The sequence below is a fragment of the Eublepharis macularius genome, chromosome 9, assembly GCF_028583425.1.
Source record: "Eublepharis macularius isolate TG4126 chromosome 9, MPM_Emac_v1.0, whole genome shotgun sequence".
Classification (NCBI taxonomy): Eukaryota; Metazoa; Chordata; class Lepidosauria; order Squamata; family Eublepharidae; genus Eublepharis; species Eublepharis macularius.
In genome coordinates, this window is record NC_072798.1 from 92,823,274 (window position 1) to 92,846,540 (window position 23,267).

General features: G+C 42.7%; 1 protein-coding gene across 1 annotated transcript in view; it reads left to right on the forward strand.

The window, feature by feature from the left end:
* The window catches only part of CELSR1 (cadherin EGF LAG seven-pass G-type receptor 1), a 222,543-nt gene that overhangs the window by 145,535 nt on the left and 53,741 nt on the right, over positions 1-23,267 (forward strand). Inside the window, exons 6-11 of the mRNA XM_054988282.1 lie at positions 9,510-9,667; positions 12,034-12,197; positions 13,600-13,725; positions 18,151-18,317; positions 21,334-21,519; positions 22,443-22,556. Of these exons, the coding sequence (XP_054844257.1) occupies positions 9,510-9,667; positions 12,034-12,197; positions 13,600-13,725; positions 18,151-18,317; positions 21,334-21,519; positions 22,443-22,556 (915 nt within the window). The remainder of the gene's footprint in view (positions 1-9,509; positions 9,668-12,033; positions 12,198-13,599; positions 13,726-18,150; positions 18,318-21,333; positions 21,520-22,442; positions 22,557-23,267) is intronic.

Below are 23,267 nucleotides of genomic sequence, written 5' to 3' on the forward strand. Positions count from 1 at the left end.
TAAAGGGCACCTTTTGTTTCTGGGGTCTCTACTGGTAGTTCATTTAATTGCTACAAGTGAGAAAGGGAAAAAAACCCTAGATCCTCTAGGAATATGATCCTTTTTAATTGTAGTTCCAGCTAGTAATTTTTCCCCTGGCTTTACAAATTGGTGAAATGAAAATACTGTGTAAAGTCCGTAGGAAACAGATTTTCTTTGACCTTTAACCGCATGAAACAGTGAATAAATGATCCGCTGCGTATGAATGTCCCCACCCATCCCCCCAAGCTGCACAACTTGCACACAAAAATGTGGACTTGTTTTTAATGTTGATCCCATTTCTTTCTATTTTAATTGGCTTTTAAAACAAGTACTTCAGTCAGTCTGGATGTCTGAGGGACTTTGATAAAATACAAAGATGTAAGAGATCCCGCACACAGGAGCCTTCACACAGGGTGCTTAAATCCCAATGAAGTCACTGAGCATTGTAGCCTAAGTATATGCAGGATTTCAGCCAAATTTGGCAACTTCATTTTTGACAGGATGTGTTTATGTCTGAGTGTCTGAGCTGGTGTGCATCTGTGTGTGGTTTGTGTGTGTGTGTGTGTGTGTGTGTGTATGTATGTGTAGCAAATTAGTAAAATGTTCACAATATGTCATCTCAGAAGGCTGGGCTGGTTTATGCCAAACATAATGCACTTGTTTTGTCTCATTTTCAAAGATATTCACTTGTGTTTTCAAATCATTGCTTTTGGGATGTGTTTACTTTAACAACCCCAAAGAAGACAATAAAGCTGGGTTGGGATCGAATAATAACAACAACATTCAATTTATATACCACCCTTCAGGACAACTTAACGTCCACTCAGAGCGGTTTATAAAGTATGTTATTATTATCCTCATAACAATCACCCTGTGAGGTGGGTAGGGCTGAGAGAGCTCAGAGAGCTGTGACTGATCCAAGGTCACCCAGACGGCTTCAAGTGGAGGAGTAGGGAGTCAAAACCACTTTTCCAGATTAGAGTCCCACCACTCTTAACCACTACACCAAACTGGGTTTCTAGACTAAATTAAATCTAGACTAAATTAGCTGGAGATTTCCCCCCCCCCCCATTATTTCTCAGGGTCTCTTTGCCCCCTGGAACAGCATTTCATGGGGATCAGTGGGAGGCGGGTGGAAGGTCATTTCCATTCTGCCACTGAAAATTTAGCCTGGACCCAATCTGTAATCCTGAAAGTACTTGCAGTCTTGCATGTCTTGTTGAAAGTAAGCATTTCATAAACTTCAGGAATGCAGTTTATGGATACAAGGTAACTGCAATTGTAATATTATTTGCATTTTTGAAATTATTGCATATCTGCCTCCTGACATTTGTCCAATTAAAACAGGTATTGCGTTAAAGCATACTTGCTAGACAGAGGTCTGATCCCTTAAAGATCATAATCCACAGTCATTTATGGAGCATATATTGTCTGTCTTTAGTGTAATTTATTTAGTCTGGCCCTCATCCATTTCTAATTGTGGACAACTAATCGTGCCTACCGACTAGTGGCCCCAGAGATAAGGATAGCCATCCTCAGGGCTTTTTTTCAGGGGGAACGCGGGGGAACGGAGTTCCGGAACCTCTTGAAAATGGTCGCATAGCTGGTGCCCCCCCCCCCCCCCGATCTCCAGACAGAGGGGAGTTGAGATTATCCTCCGCGCAGCCGAGCAACATGGAGGGCAATCTAAACTCCCCTCTGTCTGGAGATCGGGGGGGGGGCACCAGCCATGTGACCATTTTCTCTGAGGGAAACCCACTGAGTTCCACCACCTCTTTTCCCAGAAAAAAAGCCCTGGCCATCCTCATATGTATCAAGAGACACAGACACCCATTGAGGTGGGAGGCAGATGAGCATTGCCTCATGGGTGAAGGTGCATGTCTGCATGCACACTGGCTGTGTGCACAGAAGGTGGCTTCTGTGTGCCTATCTACCTTGTTCGGCTGAGTATTATCTATAGCATGGACTCAAGCATGGACTATTATTACTAGTCCATGCTTGAGATTTGCTGTACCAATAACGTATGGCAAATCTCAACTGCTGCATCTGCGCGACCACTGTGTGATGGCAATGAACAGATATGGTAGTATAGTATCTAGAGTTAAAGTATTAGACATCTGTATACACTCCACAGTCACCATCTTAATAATAATAGTAATAACATTCGATTTATATACCGCCCCTCAGGATGACTTAACACTCTTTATGAAAGATACAGATAGGTTCATGGTAAACACCATACAGATGAGATCTGGAGATCAAAAGATAATACAGTGTCGGCTGTAGCTACATCCCTCGGATTTTGAAGATACATATTTGTAGTATGTTTACAATCTAAGAATTGTGTTTGTGTTTATCAGGGTATGACATATTTTTCTTATAAAACCAGAAGCAAAGCAGGTTATGGTTTATGGGTCTCTCCCCCCCCCCAGAAGTTTTTTCACACTTTACAGGTTCATTCTCATAATCCTTTCAGCTCACAGCTATCACAGCTTTAAATCAATCCATGATGTCCTGTGAGGAAGAATCTGTGCTTCTGTTGGACAGCCAACTCTGAGTAGGATGGCTTTTCCCCCTCTCAGAGCCAGGGCTCATTTCAAGGGGGAACACACTGGAACACAGTTCCGGCAGTTCCCCAAAGAGGTCACATGTCAGGTGGCTGCGCCCACCTGACTCTTGGCCATTTTGGGCCCGTTTCAGCCTGGATTAGGGCCGAAACGGCCCGGTTCAGGCCTCTGACAGGTGGTGGATCACTCTCCCACTCAGCAGCGGCCCAGGCTTGACCATTTTGGGCCCCCTTTTGGCCATTTTCAGCCCCTTTTGGCCATTTTGGGCCCAATTTCGACCCTGAATGGCCAGGATTGGGTCCAAAACAGCCAGAATAGGTGATGTCAGGGGGTGTGGCATATGCAAATCAGTTATGCTAATGACACACTTCTGGTGATGGCAAGGGGCGTGACATATGCTATTGAGTTATGCTAATGATGAGTTATGCTGATGAGTTCCTCCAGCTCTTTTTCTACAAAATGACCCTTGCTCAGAGCTAAACTATACAAGATGAATTACACGAGGACGCTCAAGTGAAGGGAGACGCAATGTGAGCCAGGAAGCATAGTTTGAATTTCCCCTCTCTCTACAGAGCCGGCAAAGATAGCTCCTTAGCGGGTTTGTTAATTTCACCTCTCTACAGAGCTGGCAAAGATTGTTCCTTAGAGGATTTATTAATAATTGACAGAGCCTTGGGCAGGCAAAGAGGAAATTAACAAAACCTCTGAGGGGCGATCTTTGCAAGCTCCGAAGAGAGGTGAAATTAACAAACCCTCTGAAGAGCGACCTTTGCAGAAGTAGAAAGTAAAACATCAAATGATCCACAAAAGTTATATATGTCCATGCTTTCAAGGGACATGTGTTTTCAAATGTATAGATTGGCTGTGTACTTGCTATGTGTACTCATAGTGACAACCATGTGCTTTCTGTCATAATTGTGTAAAATATGTGTGTACTGTCAAGTATGCATGTGCTGTTTTCAATCACTATCTTAGCACAGTGATTGTGGAAGGGAGAGCACTCCTCTACAAGTGCCAAGGTTTGGAGAAGAGTGAAAGGATTTTAAGAGAGAAGAAGGAGCAGCTGAGCTTTCTCGATTTTTGCAGAAACTGGTTGAAGCGAGCCTTGGCTGCTTCCTCATCCTGCCCACAAACTGTCAGCTAGCAATTCTTGCTTTCCTTTATTAAATGATTTTTTAAAAAAAATATTGAGCTTTTCCAGGGCAATTCTTAGGAATTCACTTCTTTGCAATTGCAACCTACCCCTTCCTCCTTTTAAAAGATCTGCCTTTTCAAATGTATGTGGTCTTTGAAGCCTAAATTAGAATCTCTTTGCACGTTAACAGTATGTGGGAAAGCATCAAGGAGTATGTTTTCAGCACCGCAAGCAGGGGACTTCGTTAAATAATTTCCACTAAGTAACAATAGCAGTCATGCTGGTAAATGCATCTGTATAACACTGAACGCTCATGAATGCAAAGCGACTGTGTGTTTCCAGCTAATGAATGATCGCTTTCAAGAAACCTAGGGTTTAAAAGGGTATGCCTGGGAAAATGAACAGGTTTAGGGTTTTTTTTACAAATGGGCTATGAAAACCATCATCAGATCACGGCTCTCTAGAACAGAGGGCAAGTTAAAATTAAACCACCATACCTCCACCACTGACCATGTTATGCAACTCTAAGCATCTTTGAGTTTAAAGTATCCCTCCGTTCAAAGGACAGCGTCTTGCACTATATTTTGAATCCAGCTGCAGATTCCCCAGCACAAAAAAGGCTTGAAGTGTGTATATTGTGAAAGCTGAATACGCTTGATACGTTCTTCTCCTTTAGCATACAAGGAAAAGGGGCTGATTCTTTCCCCGTTGCAGCATCCATGTATCTTGTTGTTGTTAAAGGAAAGTGCATGCATTCATTGCAACCTACATTTTGTACTCAGGCCCTGTACCTAAATATCAAATGTAATGCAAGAAACCGTTTTTCAAACATAATAATAATATTTATGTACCGTCCTTCAGAACAACTTAACGCCCACTCAGAGCGGTTTACAAAGTATGCTGTTATTAGCCTCACAACAATCACCCTGTGAGGTGGGTGAAGCTGAGAGAGCTCTGAGAGAGCTGTGCCTGACCCAAGGTCACCCAGCTGGCTTCAAGTGGAGGAGTGGGGAATCAAACCCGGTTCTCCAGATTAGAGTCCTGCCGCTCTTAACCACCACACCAAACTGGCTGTCAAACCAGTTACATTCTGCAGACAGCCTCCTCCTTGTGGTGCCCTCTCTTAGGATTATCTGTACAACGACAGATATGTTTGGGAGTTTCTGATTGATAGGTTCAGTCCTGCCAGAGTGCGTGCGGAGGATGCCTCCGCTGACTGTGTTAAGGAAAGCATGCAAGACTTTCAGTGTCTTCTTGCAGCTGCTGAACGTTAAACGTTTGTTAGATTTGGCTGCATTTTTAATCTATTCTGTGTTCAATCTTAGTGTTTTTATTTTGTTAGGGACTCTCATTTTATGTCCTTGCAACTTGTTGTATTATTTTAGAACATTTATCTCTTTAGACTCAAGGCAGCTAATAATACAACAAGTTGCAAGGACGTAAAATGAGAGTCCCTAACAAAATAAAATAAATTTTAAATAAACAGGGCTTTTTTTCAGCTGGAACGTAGTGGAACGGAGTTCCGGAACCTCTTGAAAATGGTCACATGGCTGGTGGCCCCACCCCCTGATCTCCAGATTGAGGGAAGTTGAGATTGCCCTCCGCACCTCCCATTTTTATTCTGTAATTTCATATGTTCTTAAATATATCCTATGTTACATTACTCATGGAATCTAGAGTTTCCAAGTACCTGCTGGTGGCAGACAAACTCCCAGGGGTTTACCTCCTTGCCCACTGACCCACCACTGGTCAGCAGAAGGTGGCAAGCTCTCAGAGGTTGCCTGCCACTGGCAGACACCCCAGGAACACGCACCATGCGCATGTTCCCAAGGGGCACGACAACATCACCCCCAGAAGTGATGTTACACTGGCCATGGGAGTGTTCCTGCGCTTCATTTGGGCCCCAAACAGGCTGAATTGGCTCCACACAGAGTGCAGGAGCACTCCTGTGGCCGGCGCGACAACATCACTTCCGGGGATGTCACTGTGCATGTGCCACAGCATGTGTGTGTGAAGAAGACCTCACTGCTGGCACGAGGTAAGTGCCAGGTTCTCTCTCCCCCCCTCCCGGTGGGAGGGTATAGGGAGCTGGCAGCCCTAATGGAATCTGGGGAACAGGAGACTTAGCTGAGGCCTAGTTCTCTCAAACACCACAAGGAAGGCTCCCCTGACTCTAGCAATGCAAAAATCCAAAGAACAATCAGGAGTAAATGAACCTCTATGAAAACGTTAATAAATATTTACTTGTAAAGTGACTATGTGCTCATATTAATTCATATAAATTGATATTATATTTATATTGTCTTGGCACTTTGCATGAGCACATAGTCACTTTACAATTAAATAGTTATTAACATTTCCTTAGAGGTTCATTTACTCCTGATTCTTCTTCGGATTTTTGCATTGTAGTTCTCTCAAACAGCAGAACAACTATATACATCTTGGCATTACCACTTCCAACTGCTGTTGGGGGTGGGGGGTAGGGATCCCCATTCTCCCGGTGGGGGTCGGGGATCCCCCGTTCCCCACCCCCACCCCCTGGGCACCTCTCACCTGGCTGGTAGGGGAGAAAGGTATGGAAATGGCTCCTGTGCACTCCGGAATGCTTCCATGTCACACCAGGAATGACATCATTCCCGACACGACACAGAAGCATGGAGTCGTGCTAGGGGGCGATTTGGTAAAGATTGGCCTCCAACAGTAGATTGGAGGCTGATTATTACCGAACTGGCCCATGACACAACCTGTCACTTCCACATTGTTCCGTAAATGACATTTCCAGAGCAATGCAGAAGTGTTCTGGAGTGCTCAGTAAGTACTCCCATTGGCCCCCTCCGTCCCCCAATTTGAGACCTGGGGGACCTGGCAGTCCTAGTAGAGGGCAAGGGGAATTGTATAACTAATTGAACGCTATTTGTAATGTTTTGCCATGTAAATACTTTGTTTTATTTCTACTAATTAAGGTGGAGTCCAAATGTATGTTTACTGTGGTTAAAAATGCAGGCCTCTAAAGCAAGAGGGGGGGGCTGGATGAGTGAAGCGTGCTGTGTTTAGATCTTAGCTGTACCCTAGGATACAGAGTGAGCGGCAAGGTTTTAGAGTTTATTGTTTAAATATTGTCAAGAGCTTTTCTGGGGAAATAAGGAGAAGGAGTGAGGTGCTGTAATCTGAGGGAAGTCTATGTGTTCTTTTCTTTGTGGATATTATTCGCCTAAGTGACAATTGACGGGAAATAAGTCCTTGTAGCTGATTCCTTTTAGAATGGTTGGAGATCTGTACCTATCTTGAAGCCATTATGTTTATGATCTATTCTGAAACCAATACACTTATGAATTACGCTGAAACCATTACACATATGTACTTATAAATAAACTTTACTTTTGTTTAAGTATAATGTTTGTTTCATCTAGTATAAAGGATCCTCTTTTACCTCACAGCTGCCATCCTCCAGGTGGTACTGGAGATCTTCTGGAATTACAATTTATCTCCAGGCCACAGAGATCAGTTCCCCGGGAGAAAATAACTGCTTTGGAAGGTGGTCCCTATGGTATTATACTCCACTAAGGCCACTCCCTTCCTCAAAGCCTACCCCACCCTGGTTTCATGCCCCAAAACTCGAGGAATTTCCCAAATTGGAACTGGCAACCCTAAGCTATCCCCCATGCACTGTCCAGTCTGTTTTTCCACCAACTTTAACAAAGCTTTCCTATACTGCAAACTGAGGGCTAAGTCAACTGCCTTTGGTGGCAGCAAAAAACTTTTGGGAACTCTAACTAAGTCAGGGAGGCAGCAATATATACATCTCATAAAGGGAGCAAAATGCTACACCACTCTACACTTAAAAAAAAAAAACCTGCAGATAGAAAAGTAGATGCAAGTGAATATCTTGGTGTTCTCTTTGAAATTCTAGTTTTCTACTTGAAGGGATCTTTTTGTATGTCTTTGTGCTACCTTGAAGAAATTATTTCATGAGACTTGAGGAGAACATGAAAACTTACTTCAAAGGAGATGGTTTGGTACCAGGAAACAGCTTTCTAAAAATCTCTATACAAAATATAAATACAATAATAAACTATGGTAATTCCATATTCAGGCCTTACATATTGATGTTGGCTTAATCTTTTCCTCAGAATTATATATGTAAAATACAGTAACTGATTGCTGGGATAAAATAAATGAATAGCAAAGAAATTGTGCAGAAATTACTACTGACTCAGAACACTCTTTCATATATGAACAATATCTGAATACATGATTTCAGGTAGGTAGCCTTGTTGGTCTGCAATAGAACAGTAGGATTTTAGTCAAGGGGCACCTTAGAGACCAACAAGATGTTCAGAGTATAAGCTTTTGAGGGTCAAAGCTCCTGAAGAAGGTATCTAAAAAAGGGAGCTTTGACTCTCGAAAGCTTATATCCTGAACATCTTGTTGGTCTTTAAAGTGCCTCTGGACTAAAATCCACCTGAATGCATTTGAACACGAGTAATTCCACTGTTTTCCCTTAGCAATGGAAGTAAAGCAAGCAGGATACTTAGCAGTTTTAACATTCTTGCATTCTGAGAACTAAACTACAAGAGATGAATTACAATGAGGATGCATACGTGAAGGGAATCACGTTAGCCGGGAAGCGGAGTTTTAAAAGACAGTCAGAAGACTCTGTCAATTTCTCCTCTCTACAGAGGGTTTGTTAATTTCCTCTTCGCCTCTCCAAGGCTCTGTCAGTTTCATCTCCCCTTCTAGGAGGCAAAGAGGAAATAAACCATCTGAGGAGCCATCTTTCCTGGCTGTGTAGAGAGGGGAAATTGACAAAGCCTTCCAATCGGGTTCTCATAGAACATTCATAGAGATTCTCTAACCTTCTAAAGTGAGTGAAAAATACGTTGCCACAGTTCCAAAATGTTTTCCCCATATTCTGCACCTGCCTGTTCTTGCCTCCTTTTATCACCAGTACTGATCTGGCACATGGCCTCATCCTTAAGCAAATTCCAATACAATGTGGCTTTCCCCCCCTAATTATAGTTTTAACAGACGTTTCTAATAAAAATGCAATAATGCATCAGCTTCCTGCTATTCCTGTGACTTATTTTTTGAAACTCGCAGAACGTGGTTGGGTTTTCCTCTGAGCACATGGTTTTGCGCTGGTGAGCCAGCCGCTTCTGGCTGCCTTTTGGCTGAACTGCCCCTCCTTGTGGCCAGAACTCCTGTTGTCCTCTCAGTAGCAGAGTTGACTAAAGCAGTTTTGGAGCAGTATCTGAGAGGCGGCTCTCTTGCAGACCACAGCCGGGATTTTTCATCTGGAATATTGCCACAATCAATAATTGGAGTTTATTTGGAAATGTTTGTTCTCCCACGGTGTCACAGTTCCGTGTGGTTCTGAAGCAGCGAGGAGTTATATCCATCGCAAAAAATGTTTTTGCATTTTAAATGCTGTTTTAGACTTTGCTGAGATGTTTCTTCATTTTGATATTGATTATAACATTTTAATATTTGCTTAGCCGTTTGAGTCTTTCCCTCCTGTACTTTATACTCGTAACCCTGTGAGGTAGGCTAAGCTGAGAATGTATTACTGACCCAAAGTCACACCCATTGAGCTTCCATGGCCAAGTGGGGATTGGAAGGTACCTGGGCCTCCCAGATTCTACTCCAACCCTCTAACCACTACACCACACCACACCGGACAATACATTTACTTTTATGCAGTTCCCTCCAGTGCTACACAGAGTATTTTGGAAAAGCGTGGCCTTATGGTTGGGTTGTTCCATTTTGTTTTGTCTTTGCTCTGGAAGCCCAACATAGGAAGACTAGGCATTCCTCATGGACCTTCAGGGGAGAAAGTGGCCGTCGTGACCGTGGATGAATGTGACACAGCCGTGGCCGTGCGTTTTGGGACCCTTATTGGAAATTATTCCTGCGCTGCTCAGGGAACACAGACTGGCTCTAAAAAGTAAGACAAGGGTGTTGTTGTTTTGTAATTCCTTACCTGTGATTAGACTTTGATATGCAGCAGATACCAATCAAGCCCTTCCTTCTACTCCCCTGGGTGCTCTTAGTATGGGTCAGCCTAACGCCCCTTCAAGAGTTTGTGTTTGTGCGTTGAAGTCAAATTAATTATAAGATAATAATCAACAATACTGACTTTCTGCTCTGACCTGGATGGTCCAGGCTTAGCCCTATCTCATCAGGTGTTAGAAGCTAAGCAGAATTGGCCCTGGTTAGTACTTGGATAAGAGACCACCAAGGAAGTCCAGGGTTGCAGGCAATGAATGGCAAACCTCTGTTTGTCTCTTGTCTTAAAAACCCCATGAAGGGTTGCCGTGTCAGCTGTGACTTGATGGCACATTACACCCACACTTTTTTTCTTAAGCACCCAAAGATAAAACCATCCAGGGCTGCACAGGATATACATCTTGAATTTAAAAGATTATTTTTTTAAAAAAAAATAGACCCCTTTGCCCAGGTTTATAGTCTAAATGAACAACACATAATTAAATGGGAGATGGTAAAGGAAAGATACCGAGGATGAAACAGCTGGATTAAATTATTTCAGTTAATGGGAAGAGACATGAACATACCTGTGTCTCAAGGCACTTCTTAAAGAGGAAGATGGGCTGAATCCTGAACGTATCTTAGGGCAGTGAGTTCCAAAGAAAAGAGCCAGACAGATTCACTGGGTGGAGGCTTAAGAGAACAGATGTAATCTTTGTTCTTACCAAAAGATTGATATCAGAAGAATGCAGGGCTCTAGGACAAGTACGAAGAGAGGTTAAAGAGGAAAGCCAAGCTGGAGCAACAGAGCACAAACATTTAAGAATAAATACCGTATTCATTCAAAAAGAAGGTGACCCTGGATATAAGATGATCCCCCTAAAAAAAACTATACACAGTCCCAAAATTTTCTAATAATTTTTAATGCCATACCTGGAAAGTACCTAATCTTGTATTGGAGTAAATCCTGTACCATGCAAAACTCCGATCTTTCAAGACCTCCAAGCTACAGTTGAGAGCCACATCTTGGAGGTCCTTGTGGACTGTATTTATTATTTTTATACTGTATTTTATAATATTTTATTACTGTTTTATGGATTTTTAGATGTATTGATATTTATGATACTGTGACCTGCCCTGAGCCTGTTTGCGGGGAGGGCGGGATATAAATCTAATAAATAAATAACCCATCCTTAAAGATCCCATTCCATTCCCCATAAAATCAGCCCCTCTTTTGCCAAGCTTCTCACTCCCCCCTTTAACCCTGTTTGCTTACCTGCTTGTTTATTTTATTCTTCCTTCCCCTCAAGAGACGGAGTGGCATTTGTGCCACTCGAACAGCCTGGGCAGGTAGTTTGGGCTGGCTTCACAGAGTGGTGAGGTCAGGGGTTTGACAAAAGGCCCGTTGCTCCAGCAGCAGCCCTGTTTTCACTTTCCACAGAGCATCAAGAAGGCCAAAGGCAGAGCAAGAGAATCTTAGTATGCACATTGCACCTTTTGCCGTTTCAGACGACTGAGTAAAGAGTCACCAAAATGGGGCGTGGGGCATCTTCTCGATGAGTGTTTGGGGCTTTTTAGTTTACAAAGGAATATGATCCAGAGGATCTTACAATCTAAAATTATAAAGGAACTCTTGCTCACTCATCCTCAGGATCACCTAACAACCATAAGAACAGGCACTATTGCACACAATGCATAGTTAACTTATAGAATTCACTTCCATAGTATTGCACACTGGCTTGGCGGTGGAGAGTGCCCTCAAGTCAGAGTTGACTTATGGCGACCCCTGGTGGGGTTTTCATGGCCAGAGACTAACAGAGGTGGTTTGCCATTGCCTGTCTCTTCGACCCTGGTCTTCGTTGGAGGTCTCCCATCCAATTACTAACCAAGGCCGACCCTGCTTAGCTTCTAAGGTCTGATAAGATCGGTCTCACCTGGGCTATGCAGGTCGGAGTGCACACTGGCTTAAACAGATGCTATAAGTGCGTTAAAAAACAAAAGAGTATAGATCTATAAACAGCTGCTAGCTATGGTAAGTAATCTGGACTTCCGGGTTGAGGCAGTATGAATTCTAGTTTCTGGCTACAGACAAGAGAGAAAGGTTGCTACCTCCCTGCTTACTTGCAAGCTCCTTAGAGGCATCTGTTGAAAAATGATGCTAGAGTTGATGAACCCTCAGTCTGATCCTGTCGCACTTTATTTTGTTTCTTGTTCTGATCCTGAAAAGCAGGAACTTATTGTTAAACTGGTTTCTTTAATTAAAAGGGTTTGTGGGGGGGGGGGGATTTCCTGACACAAATGACACTGGATTTCCTCTTCCTTTAGGTCTTTGGATCTAACTGGCCCTCTGCTCCTTGGAGGAGTTCCAAACTTGCCTGAAGATTTTCCTGTGCACAACAGACAGTTTGTCGGCTGCATGAGGAACCTCTCCATTGACAGCAAACCAGTTGACATGGCCAGCTACATAGCCAATAATGGCACTCTTGCAGGTACATAATTCTGCAGAATGTCTACTCTCAGTGAGAATTAAATGCAATGAGACCTATATTTTCCTAGGAAATAAAATGGCTTCAGGAGTTGTCATATGCAAATTAATACATACTTCAGTTGTATATATATATATTGGGAGACATTCTCTCCCAGCCTTTCCTGCATAGGCTCTGTTCATTTCTAGTGTAGCCTGAGGGGAGCCTGGTGCAGCTCCCACAGTAATTAATGGTGTTTCTGTGGGAGGAACTATGTTTGGTAGTTTTAGCAGCTAATGCACAGGTATTTTTGCCCACTAAAGGCCAAGCAGTGAATAGGTTTCAAAAGCTACAATTCATCAATTGTTTATTGTGATGCAATTTCAGTTATCTAAAGATAAAATGGCACTTAAGACATGTCCACATTCTGCACAAGCATTCCTCATTGAAAAGAAGCTTTCGGGGTGTCATGCCGCAATGCAGTTCATATGTGTTAACAGTGGGATTCAGGCTTCTGAGCGCTTTTGTCAAAGGGCCAAACCTGGCATGTACTGAAAATTCCATGTCCAGAGCGCCCATTGATTTTTAAAAACTCTGTTATTAGGCATGCAACAGATAGGGATCATGGCAGATCATGAGAGGGAGGGCAGGAAGGGCCACATCAGTGCTTAGTTCTCGTGGCCCCTTCTTACATGCCCAGGGTAAGGCCGATCGCCACCTTGGGGTCAGGTGGCAATTTTCCCCAGGCCAGTTCAGCTAGGGATCCTGACAGTGTTTTGCCATCTTCTGGGCATGGAGCAGGGGTCACTCGGGGTGGGGTGCGGGGGTAGTTGTGAATTTCCTGCATTGTGCAAGAGGTTGGACTAGATGATCCTGGAGGTCCCTTCCAACCCTATGATTCTGTGGTGCAAAGGGAGAGGGGTTTTAAAATGTTGCATTTTACCCCTGAGAGTAAATACCCCCAGGGGCTGTTTCAGATCAAAAGAACAGCGGGGGGGGGGGGAGTCTTAAACTCTCCCTCCTTTCCCACCACAGTCACAATCCAAATTGGACTGCTATATAATTAAGATTTTAAAAACCCTGGGTTCTCTGGTTACAGAACTCCTAGTGCAAGTCTAGATTGCAACTCACCAGTTGTGAGTCTAGCCATGATCTTTGCTTGCATGCTCTTGCTCATGTTATATAAAAGTCTGCTTTTAAGAACCCCTTCAAGTTTCAAAACTGGATGGTCAAGCAGTTAGGATTGCAATCCCTGGATTGCAATCAAGGACTTCTTTGCTGTTACTGCTGGCAGGGCAGAAGTGCAGTCTTTCAGAAGCTTAACAGTGAGATAAGCTGCAGCATGCATTTGGCATGGGGGAAAATGAGGGGTTTGCATAGAAGAACAGAACAATTTAAGGCTAAATCGTTTCTGGTGATGTTCCAGGCTGTGCCGCTCAGAAGAAATATTGCACCACCAACTGGTGTCAGAATGGGGGCGTCTGTGTGAACAAATGGAATACCTACTCTTGTGAATGCCCCCTGCGGTATGGTGGGAAAAACTGTGAGCAAGGTAAGCTTTTTCACCGCTGTTCTGCTTAGTGAGAAAAATATCCCATAATATATGAGCCAGCTGCAACTGTTACAGGGCAGCTCCATGGTGACACATGTCACACCTGCCTTGCATTGCAGACTACCGGGTGCCTTATAAAGACCTCTTTTTGCAACTGACTTAGGACAATAAAAGGGATTTTAAAAAAGAAAGAAATCATCTGCTCCCCCACCAGATCTGGATGTCCTGGCAGTGCTCAGCTCTAATAGGGTAATGAATGCCAAGCACAGAAATAAAAGTTTAGCTAGAGCATCACACTTTAAAACGATCCATTCTCATTTACTTCAGGAAAAGAAGTTGCCTTGAATTCAGACTTACTAGCTTATGTGGCTCAAGAATCGTATTAATAGGTGCAGTTTTGAGGCATATCCATAAAGTCACGCCGTCCTGTTCCAAATTATTTCTTGTGAATAACTTGTCAACATCTTGTTAATTCTCAATCCACACTGAAGATCTAGGCTTTAATTGAAAGTAAAATCTTTGGGCAGCTTTATCATTGTGTGCATAAATGAATGGTTAAAGTGACAAATCTGCATAAAGTACTCTTAAAGACAGTTCATAGGCATCCCATGGAAAGGGATGGCTGTATAATCTTGCCCCCCCCATGAGTCAACCTGACCAGAATGGTTGTTCCCTCCCTTCCCCCCCCCCCATGCACTGTCGGCAGGGGTGGATGATATGGACTGCCATCTTGGTAACTGTATTTTACTACTACTACTACTACTACTATTATTATTATTACTATTACTATTATTTCAATTTATAAACCGCCCATCCTCAGGGGCTCTGGGCAGTGATTTTATTATTGTTGTGATTTTATTGTGATTTTAAATGTATTTATACTCTGTTGAAACCCACCGTGAGCCTGTTCGCAGGGCGGGCAGGCTAGAAATCAAATTAATCATCATGGTCATGATCATTAATTATCCTGCTTAATAGTATCTTATAATAAGTCAGTGGTTTTCAAACTTTCTGCCTGTGTTAACTCCTCTAGAAGAAATCCCTGCATGCCTTCCACAGAACTCCAGTGCACTGTGTGCACTCCTGCTTGAACCGTTACAGTGAAATCCTAAGCAGAGTTACTCCAGTCTAGGCCCACTGAAATCAATGGACTTAGACTGGAGTGACTCTGCTTAAGATTTCACCATTAGTCTCCTCCAGTTTCCCATTGCAGGAGATTAGTAATAAAAATAACCATTCTTGTTTATAACATGCCAGTGTCACTAGATGCTGTGTATGCTATATATTTAAAAATACAAAAGTTCCCAGTGCCAACAGAAGATCCAGTCCAAAGAAGGTTCCCCACAACACAGACTGCAAACCTTTATCGTATACTAATCTTTAAAGAGAGAGACTTGTGTTGAAATGGGAGGATGGAGTATCTCTCTGAAACGATGGTGCGTGTATGGTAGGTCTGCTGTCATTCATGCTCTTGGAAACAAAGCTTTGCAAATAATAACAGGTCTGCTTTTCACATGTGCACATGGTCAAAATGACTTAGAATGCAGTCGATATGTTAGAAAGAAATCCTTATACCACTGAAAGCAGAACCTTAGATTTCTTCTTATAAAACTAATGAACTTGGCAAATAACTTTTATAGCATGTTAATATGTAGGCCTGAGTTGAATCAGAACTTTTTTTAACTTGGGTTAAATAGCCAGTTATTAGTCCCCTTGCAGTCTTTTCCCATACATTCAATCAGGACAAACATATAGCTCTGTATTCCTGTATAGTGTAACTCCTTTTCCTGCCAAAAAAAATTCATTAAAAAAAACCCAGTTGGAGGACTCAAATCAATTACTTATTTCCTGTAACATATCTGTGAAGCATACTGTTGCATAAAGGGAAACAGGTAACGTCAGTAAGAGGATTTGTAGCAATTATGACAGAAGGATGGTGTGAACTGTTCAACTTAACTTAAGAACTACATATACTCACGATTTAACCGAGGTCAGTATGGATCTACCAGGTGCCTTATAAAAGCCTTTTTTTAGCAGCTCACCTCAAGCCACACAAAAATAGCTTTTATCTAACTTTTGATAGGTTGGAATACATGGTATGTGTGGACGGCTTGCCTTGGATGGCTGAAGGACCACCAAAATGTAACATGTTGTTTGGAAAATCTTAAGCATGGGGAATATCTAGAACTCCACTGATGGAGAGCAGTTATGCTGGCAGAATAGCATTGTTTGGGAAGGAAGAGAGAGCAATTTTGCTTATTTCTCTCCCATCAAAGATTCCCCACTCCTCCCCCCCTGTTTCTGAGGGTCCTTAACCCCTTGGAGAAGTATTTCAGGGGGGCTGCAACAGAAAAGGGGAGGTGTGGGAGATTTTTATACTGGCAAGTTCCGCACAATGGACTTTGAGCATGATGAAATGAAATGTCAATGCGAAACAAAAGCCTTAATGTAGAATCGGGGAGCGGTGGATTCATACGACTCCACTGCAGCATGACTGCTCAGAAAGTCTGATCAAAATCAATCATGCAGAATCCCCCACTATACCTGCCAATATAGCAGCTTCATAATATAGCCCCAAGTCAGGTAAATCTAGCCCTCCTTCAGAAGCAGTTCTGCACATCTGGGAAAATTTTATTCTCGTTTTTTTATAGGCCCAGAAAAATTTATTTAATTCCCTCTGCCATCTTGTTATCTCAGTTTGGGAGTTGTAATTGGTAGTGCTCTAAATAAGAATTTTGGTGCTGGTTGGTACATTTATCCTGTATTAGTTGGGTGATTTACAGTGAAATCCTAAGCAGAGTTACTCCAGTCTAAGCCTATTGAAATCAATGGGCTTAAACTGGAGTAACTCTGCTTAGGATTGCACTGTTAGTCTTTATTATAAAATCCAAAATATCAGTTGCATGTAATGTTGACTCCTTACTTTCCAAGCAGAGATAAGTTGGGGCCATGCACACCTTTAATGTGAGGGGAAAGTACTCATTAGCCCAGCGCTACAGCATTTATTTGGACACAGTCCCTCTCCCATGTAACTGGTCTGTCCTCAGAAATAACAGGTATCTGTATCCTGAGTCATGATGTTAGTAAATGTGACACAATACTAGTTCACTCATTAATTTCCTTTTGAGGTGAGCAGAAGCTGTGCGTGCTCACCTAAGACTCAGTACAGGACTGGAATTTTCTTTGCAAAGTAATAGATAAGCCGGTCCTTTGCGACTGGGTATTGGTTTTGGTGTCTTGAAAAAGGGCTTGAGGATCAACATTTTATGCAGTAGAGTTGGCGGTCCAATGACCAGCCTCTCCCCTTAAGAATATTTGCCTGATTTTCTATCCTTGGTTGTTACACCATTTTTTGCTGGAGAGTCGTGAGTGTGAGACCATTGGATCTGGGATATATATATACACTGGTACTGCCCTTGAAAAAATGGAATTGACAAAACAGGTTGAGTGAGCTGGCTTCCCTGTTGGGCTCTTAGGGGGTTCGCCCGCCTGGGATGCAGTATCCAACCCATCAGGAGATAAACAGAAAAAGAGGATGTGAACGAGGATTTTGAACCCAATGTACTTACCGGTCTTGTCCACAATTCCTCTGCATATGTCACTTTAAGACCTTATCCTGACGGCTCTACAAGAGATATAGTTAAGAAGACAGACTATTCTCATTGGGCAGTGATTGAAATTCCTGGAAGGACCAGGGCTTTTTTTCAGCTGGAACACGGTAGAACGGAGTTTCGGCACCTCTTGAAAATGGTCACATGGTTGGTGGCCCCGCCCCCTGATCTCCAGACAGATAAAGGCAATCTAAACTCCAGACAGTAAAGGCAATCTAAACTCCCCTCTGTCTGGAGATCAGGGGGTGGGGCCACTGGCCATGTGACCATTTTCACCGAGGGTGATTTAAACTTTAAAAAACTCCCCCCTTGTTCCAGCTGACCCAAAGTGATGTCATTGGGCGGTCCTGAGGTCCACCACTGAGTTCCACCACCTCTTTTCCCAGAAAAAAGGCCCTGGGAAGGACTATTAAAATGTTTATTGCCTTGTAGTTTATTGTTATTTATTTAGTGAACTATGAAGATTGTATGAGGATTTATAGTGTGTATGTATTCACTGTTTGCCCTGAGCACTTTAGCAGATTGTGAAGAGATTTGTGGTTGGTTGTATCCCCCTCCTGTTTCTTGTTTACGGCTGCTTTCCAGAGGAGCCTCCCTTTTCGTATGCTTTCTATTCTTCCAGGCAAAAAGCCATACAGCTTTGATAAGCCCCCTGCCCATTGAGCACATTCTTCAGGTTGCTATCTTGTGAGAATTTATGTTTGCATTCTTTATCAGCTCAACCAAGAATGACACACAAATCATTCTTTTTGTTGTTGGTTAATGTTTTAAAGCTTTTTGTTACCCCCGCCCCTCCCTTTTCTGTTTGTTGCAGCAATGCCTTTCCCTCAGCGTTTCACAGGGGAGAGCATTGTCTTCTGGCATGATCTTGATATCACTATTTCTGTGCCGTGGTACATTGGCCTCATGTTCAGAACTCGGAAGGTGAATGGCATGTTGATGCAAGCAAAGGCCGGAACATCGTCCAAGATCAACATTCAGGTGCCGATATAGTCATTAATACAGCACAACCAGAAAATTTCCTCCAATAGCAAAAGACACCCCTAACGCAAATATGTGGCATTAAACAATTGTAGATTTTGAGCATTAGCTCAAAGACTTTGTATGGTAAGGTAATATTCTGATTTTTAAAACATCTAAACTTAATTCATTTGAATTATTTACACATGGAGGGGGATAAACTGGGAGGGACAAGGTCCATACAGAGATACTTTGGTGAAATTACTATGCAGACAATATCTAGGCTATGGTTTATCTGACTGTAGTGTTTGCTGTTCAGAAGAAATCAGTGAAAAGAGTCCATATCAGAGTCTATTGCACAAGTTGCATAAAATCAGCGCTAAGCACTTATTCATGAAGATTTTTTTTAAAACATCAAATATGAATTACAGCATTGCAAAGAAAGCATTAGCATAAATTCCATCTCTTATTGTATCATTCCTTTCTCAAATAGATATTGCAGATGCAGTCTGGGTGTTAACAAATCTGTAACGCTTGTTTAGTTTGAATGTCCCTGGTGCAACAAGGCGAGACAGAAATGGATCAAAGCCCTGACATTACACTGGACAGAGTTTACACCAGATATTTTAGTCCCTAAATTGCTAACAGACTCAAGAGTGGAAAATATACTATTTTTAGCCAAATTTTTAATTCAGGCCATGAGAATTTGGGCAACTTATAAAGAAATCAGCCTTTTTGTAGTTTCTGTACTAACTTTCTCTGGCTTGAATTCTTCCTTTCTTCCTCATATTCTTATTTACTACTTAAGACTTATAGGTAAGTAGAATAAAGAGAAAGGAAGGAAGGAAGGATGGACGGATGGACATAAAAATACTCCAACATTCAACAAAATGAATAGCAAAAATTATTTCATGTTCACTAATAATACGACAGTTTTGTTAATAAATCAATTTTCAAGATACAATTAAATCAATTGCTCATTAATGAGAATTCTAACTTTTTCCAGCCCACAGTAATTATTGTTTTAGCTGCAGTAAATAAATTTATTACTAATTCTACATATGAATCAGTAACAGATTCTCTTGAGTAGCCCAATACTATCACATTGGAAAAACATGATTCCTGTGCAGCACAACATTACATTAACCAAACAATTTTATGCCCAAAATGCTGAATTCTAGAATATGTATAGAATATATAGAATAAATGAGCTGGTAAAGAGCCACATCTCCAGCAAAAATCTAATGGTATTCTATAATACAGAGGCTAATTTATAAGGGATGACTTACCATTGACACAGTACCAGGGCTTTCTGGGAAAAGAGGTGGTGGAACTCAGTGGGTTGCCAGCACAGGGGGCAATTCTTGGTGGGAGGTGGTGCCCCTGGTACCACATGTGCGCACGCAAAGGGCACGCATGCTCCCAGGGCCAATGACGTCACTTTGGGTCAGCTGGAACAAGGGGGGAGTTTTTTAAAGTTTAAATCGCCCTCAGCGAAAATGGTCACATGGCTGGTGGCCCCATCCCCTGATCTCCAGACAGAGGGGAGTTTAGATTGCCCTCCGTGCCACTTGGCACAGAGGACAATCTAAACTCCCCTCTGTCTGGAGATCAGGGGGCGGGGCCACCAACCATGTGACCATTTTCAAGAGATTCTGGAACTCTTCCACCGCGTTCCCGCTGAAAAAAAGCCCTGCATAGTACCTTAAAAAGTTCTCTCTCAGGTTTGTTAGCACCAGTTTTGGAATGGCCCTTTCCCAAATCCAAGTAATTTACTCATAGATAACACTTAGAATATCAGGAACAGTGGTTGGGCTATATTGTTTACACCACAAAAAAGATTTTATTGCTAGGAATTTTCACTATTGGTTGCAAGAAAATGTTGTACAAATGTACATTAGTCTAGCTTGTTAAATAGACAGAGATGTTGGGATTCAAACTACCCGGATGCCTGTCGCATTCAAACTATTATTGGTTAATTTTTACCATTCAGAACAAGACAGATTTTATTTCTAATCCTGTCTCTTCCTTGATAACCAAGAAGGAATTGGCAGGTACCCGAGAACCGGGTTCAACCCAGTCCACCATGTTTATCCAAATAAACTCAAAGTAATATTGTAACCATTTACCTCTCTAATTCTCTCTAAATAGTAAATGGGAATCAGGATTTCTGTCTTACAGGTTACAGACTCGGAATTACATGATTCATTACAGATAGTAAGAAGCTCTTTTCCCAAACAGAGAGCCAAGCTACAAGTGACGAATGACACTTGCCTGGCAAGTGAACAGACTCACGTGTATTCCTCCCTGTTCACTTGCCATTCACTTGCACTCGATCAAGTGGAGAGCAAATGAATGGCAAGTGAACAGGGAGGAATACACGTGAGTCTGTTCACTTGCCAGGCAAGTGTCATTCGTCACTTGTTGCTTGGCTCAGAGACTGTCAAAGGCATGTGCTCAAATGAAAATAACCAGTTGCAATGACAATGGTCATGAGTCAGTCAGAACTCTCCTTAAGCGAGGAAGAATAAAGTAATACCACAACTACTTGTGCTGTGAAATTATTTCTAGACAATAGTCTATATTCAGCCACTCCTCTCAGCCCAAGCTCCCCAACTGCATTGTGGAGATAATAACAACTCTTAATTTTGTTCACCGCTCTTGAGTGAGGCACCAATCTGTCTAGAACTGCAGTATATAAGTGCAGTTGTTGTTGCTGTTGTTATATATATATAGGTCTAAGAAAAACATCTTCACGGGCAGATGTAATTACATATTATAATCTTGGGTAATTAAATCAGTCAGTTTGCCACAATTAGCAACCCAGATGTTTCTGACGGGAAAGGACAGAATTCAGAGGGAGGGCAGAATATGTACATTCAAGGCAAAAGATTCTGGGAAATTCCTTTGAAGGTGTTACAGTTCAATAGGCACAAAACCTATACAGAAAACGGGCATGTTTGTTTATACACTACAAGAAATTAAAATATAATAATTTTTTTCAGCAGTGAACGAAGGTTTTGTTTGCTTTCTACAGATACTGAACAATTATGTGGTATTTGAAGTCTACGATGGACTGACTCAGGTGGCAAGTTTGAAAATGACTCAGTCCCGAATCAGTGATGGAGAATGGCATCACTTGCTAATAGAGCTGAAGAGTTCAAAAGATGGGAAAGACATTAAGTACCTGGCTGTTGTGTCATTGGACTATGGGATGTATCAGGTGAGGTGACATCTGTAACCTTCCCATTTTGTTGAAGGCATAAAAATAAGTCCAGAAAGGGCAGGATCCAGTAACACCACATGGCAGCGCAGCTGTGGGCCAGATAAAGGCCAAGTTCTTTCCATATTTATTTCTAGTTTGCTTTTCTCAAAAGATTTGTGGAGTAGCTTGCCCATGGCTTGGATCGCACCTAGATTTCCATGAGCACAAGGGGCAGGCATAATTTTCACCAGTTCCTCCCTCCTGCAGTGGCCCGAAATACATTCTGTAGTGCTGTTCCTGGGGAATGGAAGATAGCACACACACACACACACACACACACACACACACACACACACACACACACACACACACACACACACACACACACACACACACACACACACACACACACACACACACACACACACACACACACACACACACACACACACACACACACACACACACACACACACACACACACACACACACACACACACACACACACACACACACACACACACACAGGAATAGGTTGGGGGGAAATCGGAGGTCTGCTGTTGTGGGGAGTCAGTGAAAATCATATAACCGCTGTGGAAATCTAGATGAGATCCAGTCTGTATATCTAGTGGAGCAAGAATACCGTTTTTCTCCAGTAATGCACAATGGGCTATTCAGTTGTCATTGTTTTAGTAAAGTAGATTATGAAGGCTTTCCAGAATCCACAGAGTCCGTTGTACATTAGTTACCATAGGAAAACTTAGTTCCATTCAGAGGCCTTTGGAAATGCTTCTTTATCAGAAACACAAAGTGGAATATCTTCGCATTCTTTTGCTGCTTTAGATTTATTCTTGATTATATATTTCTGCTTTAATCAAATGCAATAACATCACTGAGCATTTTTAGGAAAGCCACCTTCTGATCTGTTCTTTTTTTTTTAGAGTACTGTACAGATTGGAAATCAGTTGCCAGGACTGAAAATGAAAAGCATCGTTGTGGGAGGCGTCTCGGAAGATCAAGTCTCAGTGCAACATGGTTTCTATGGCTGCCTGCAGGTGAAAACTGAAAATGAGTAATCGCTTAGGCGTCTGAGATGTTCTCCTTTTCTCAACAGCCTGATTAGAGGAGAGGGAGGCAATAATTCTGGAATAATTTAACTTTGAACATTGCCTGTTTAAATAGATTGGGTGTAATTGGCACAATTGCATTTAAATTAATGGTGATTAATTTTACGCATGTATGTGTGTGTCATTGATTTCAGTCAAAATTACTTTGAGTTGTATCCAGTTTTCTGTTTGCAGATTGTTACAACTAGGTTTTTTGAAGTTCGTCTTCCAATTTTTCCATTCTCATTGACTGACTTGGTTTTTGGTGTGAATACGGAGCTGCAGTTCCAGGGCTGGCTCCAGCGTCGCTGGGACCTGAGTCAGCTCAAGGGCTGCCTCTGTGCACATGCACGCAGAACTGCGTGATGACATCACTGCATGTGATGTCATCATGCAGGGCTGGGTGCACGCATGGGGGGCCTTCCAGCCCTCCTGTTCAGTTGCTCTGTGGGCCAGGCACAGCCAGCCGCCCTGGCCGCCGGCTGCGCCTGGCCTGCAGAGCAACTGAACGGGAGGCTGCCCGCTCAGCTGCCCCATGCTGCTGCCACCAGCACACGCTCCTGGCCAGCGGTGGCTGCAGCTCCGTGGCGCGCGCCCCTGCCCCCAGGCCGGTGCCCCCTCCAGCGCCTTACTGCCCTGAGGCGGCTGCCGGGCTGGCCT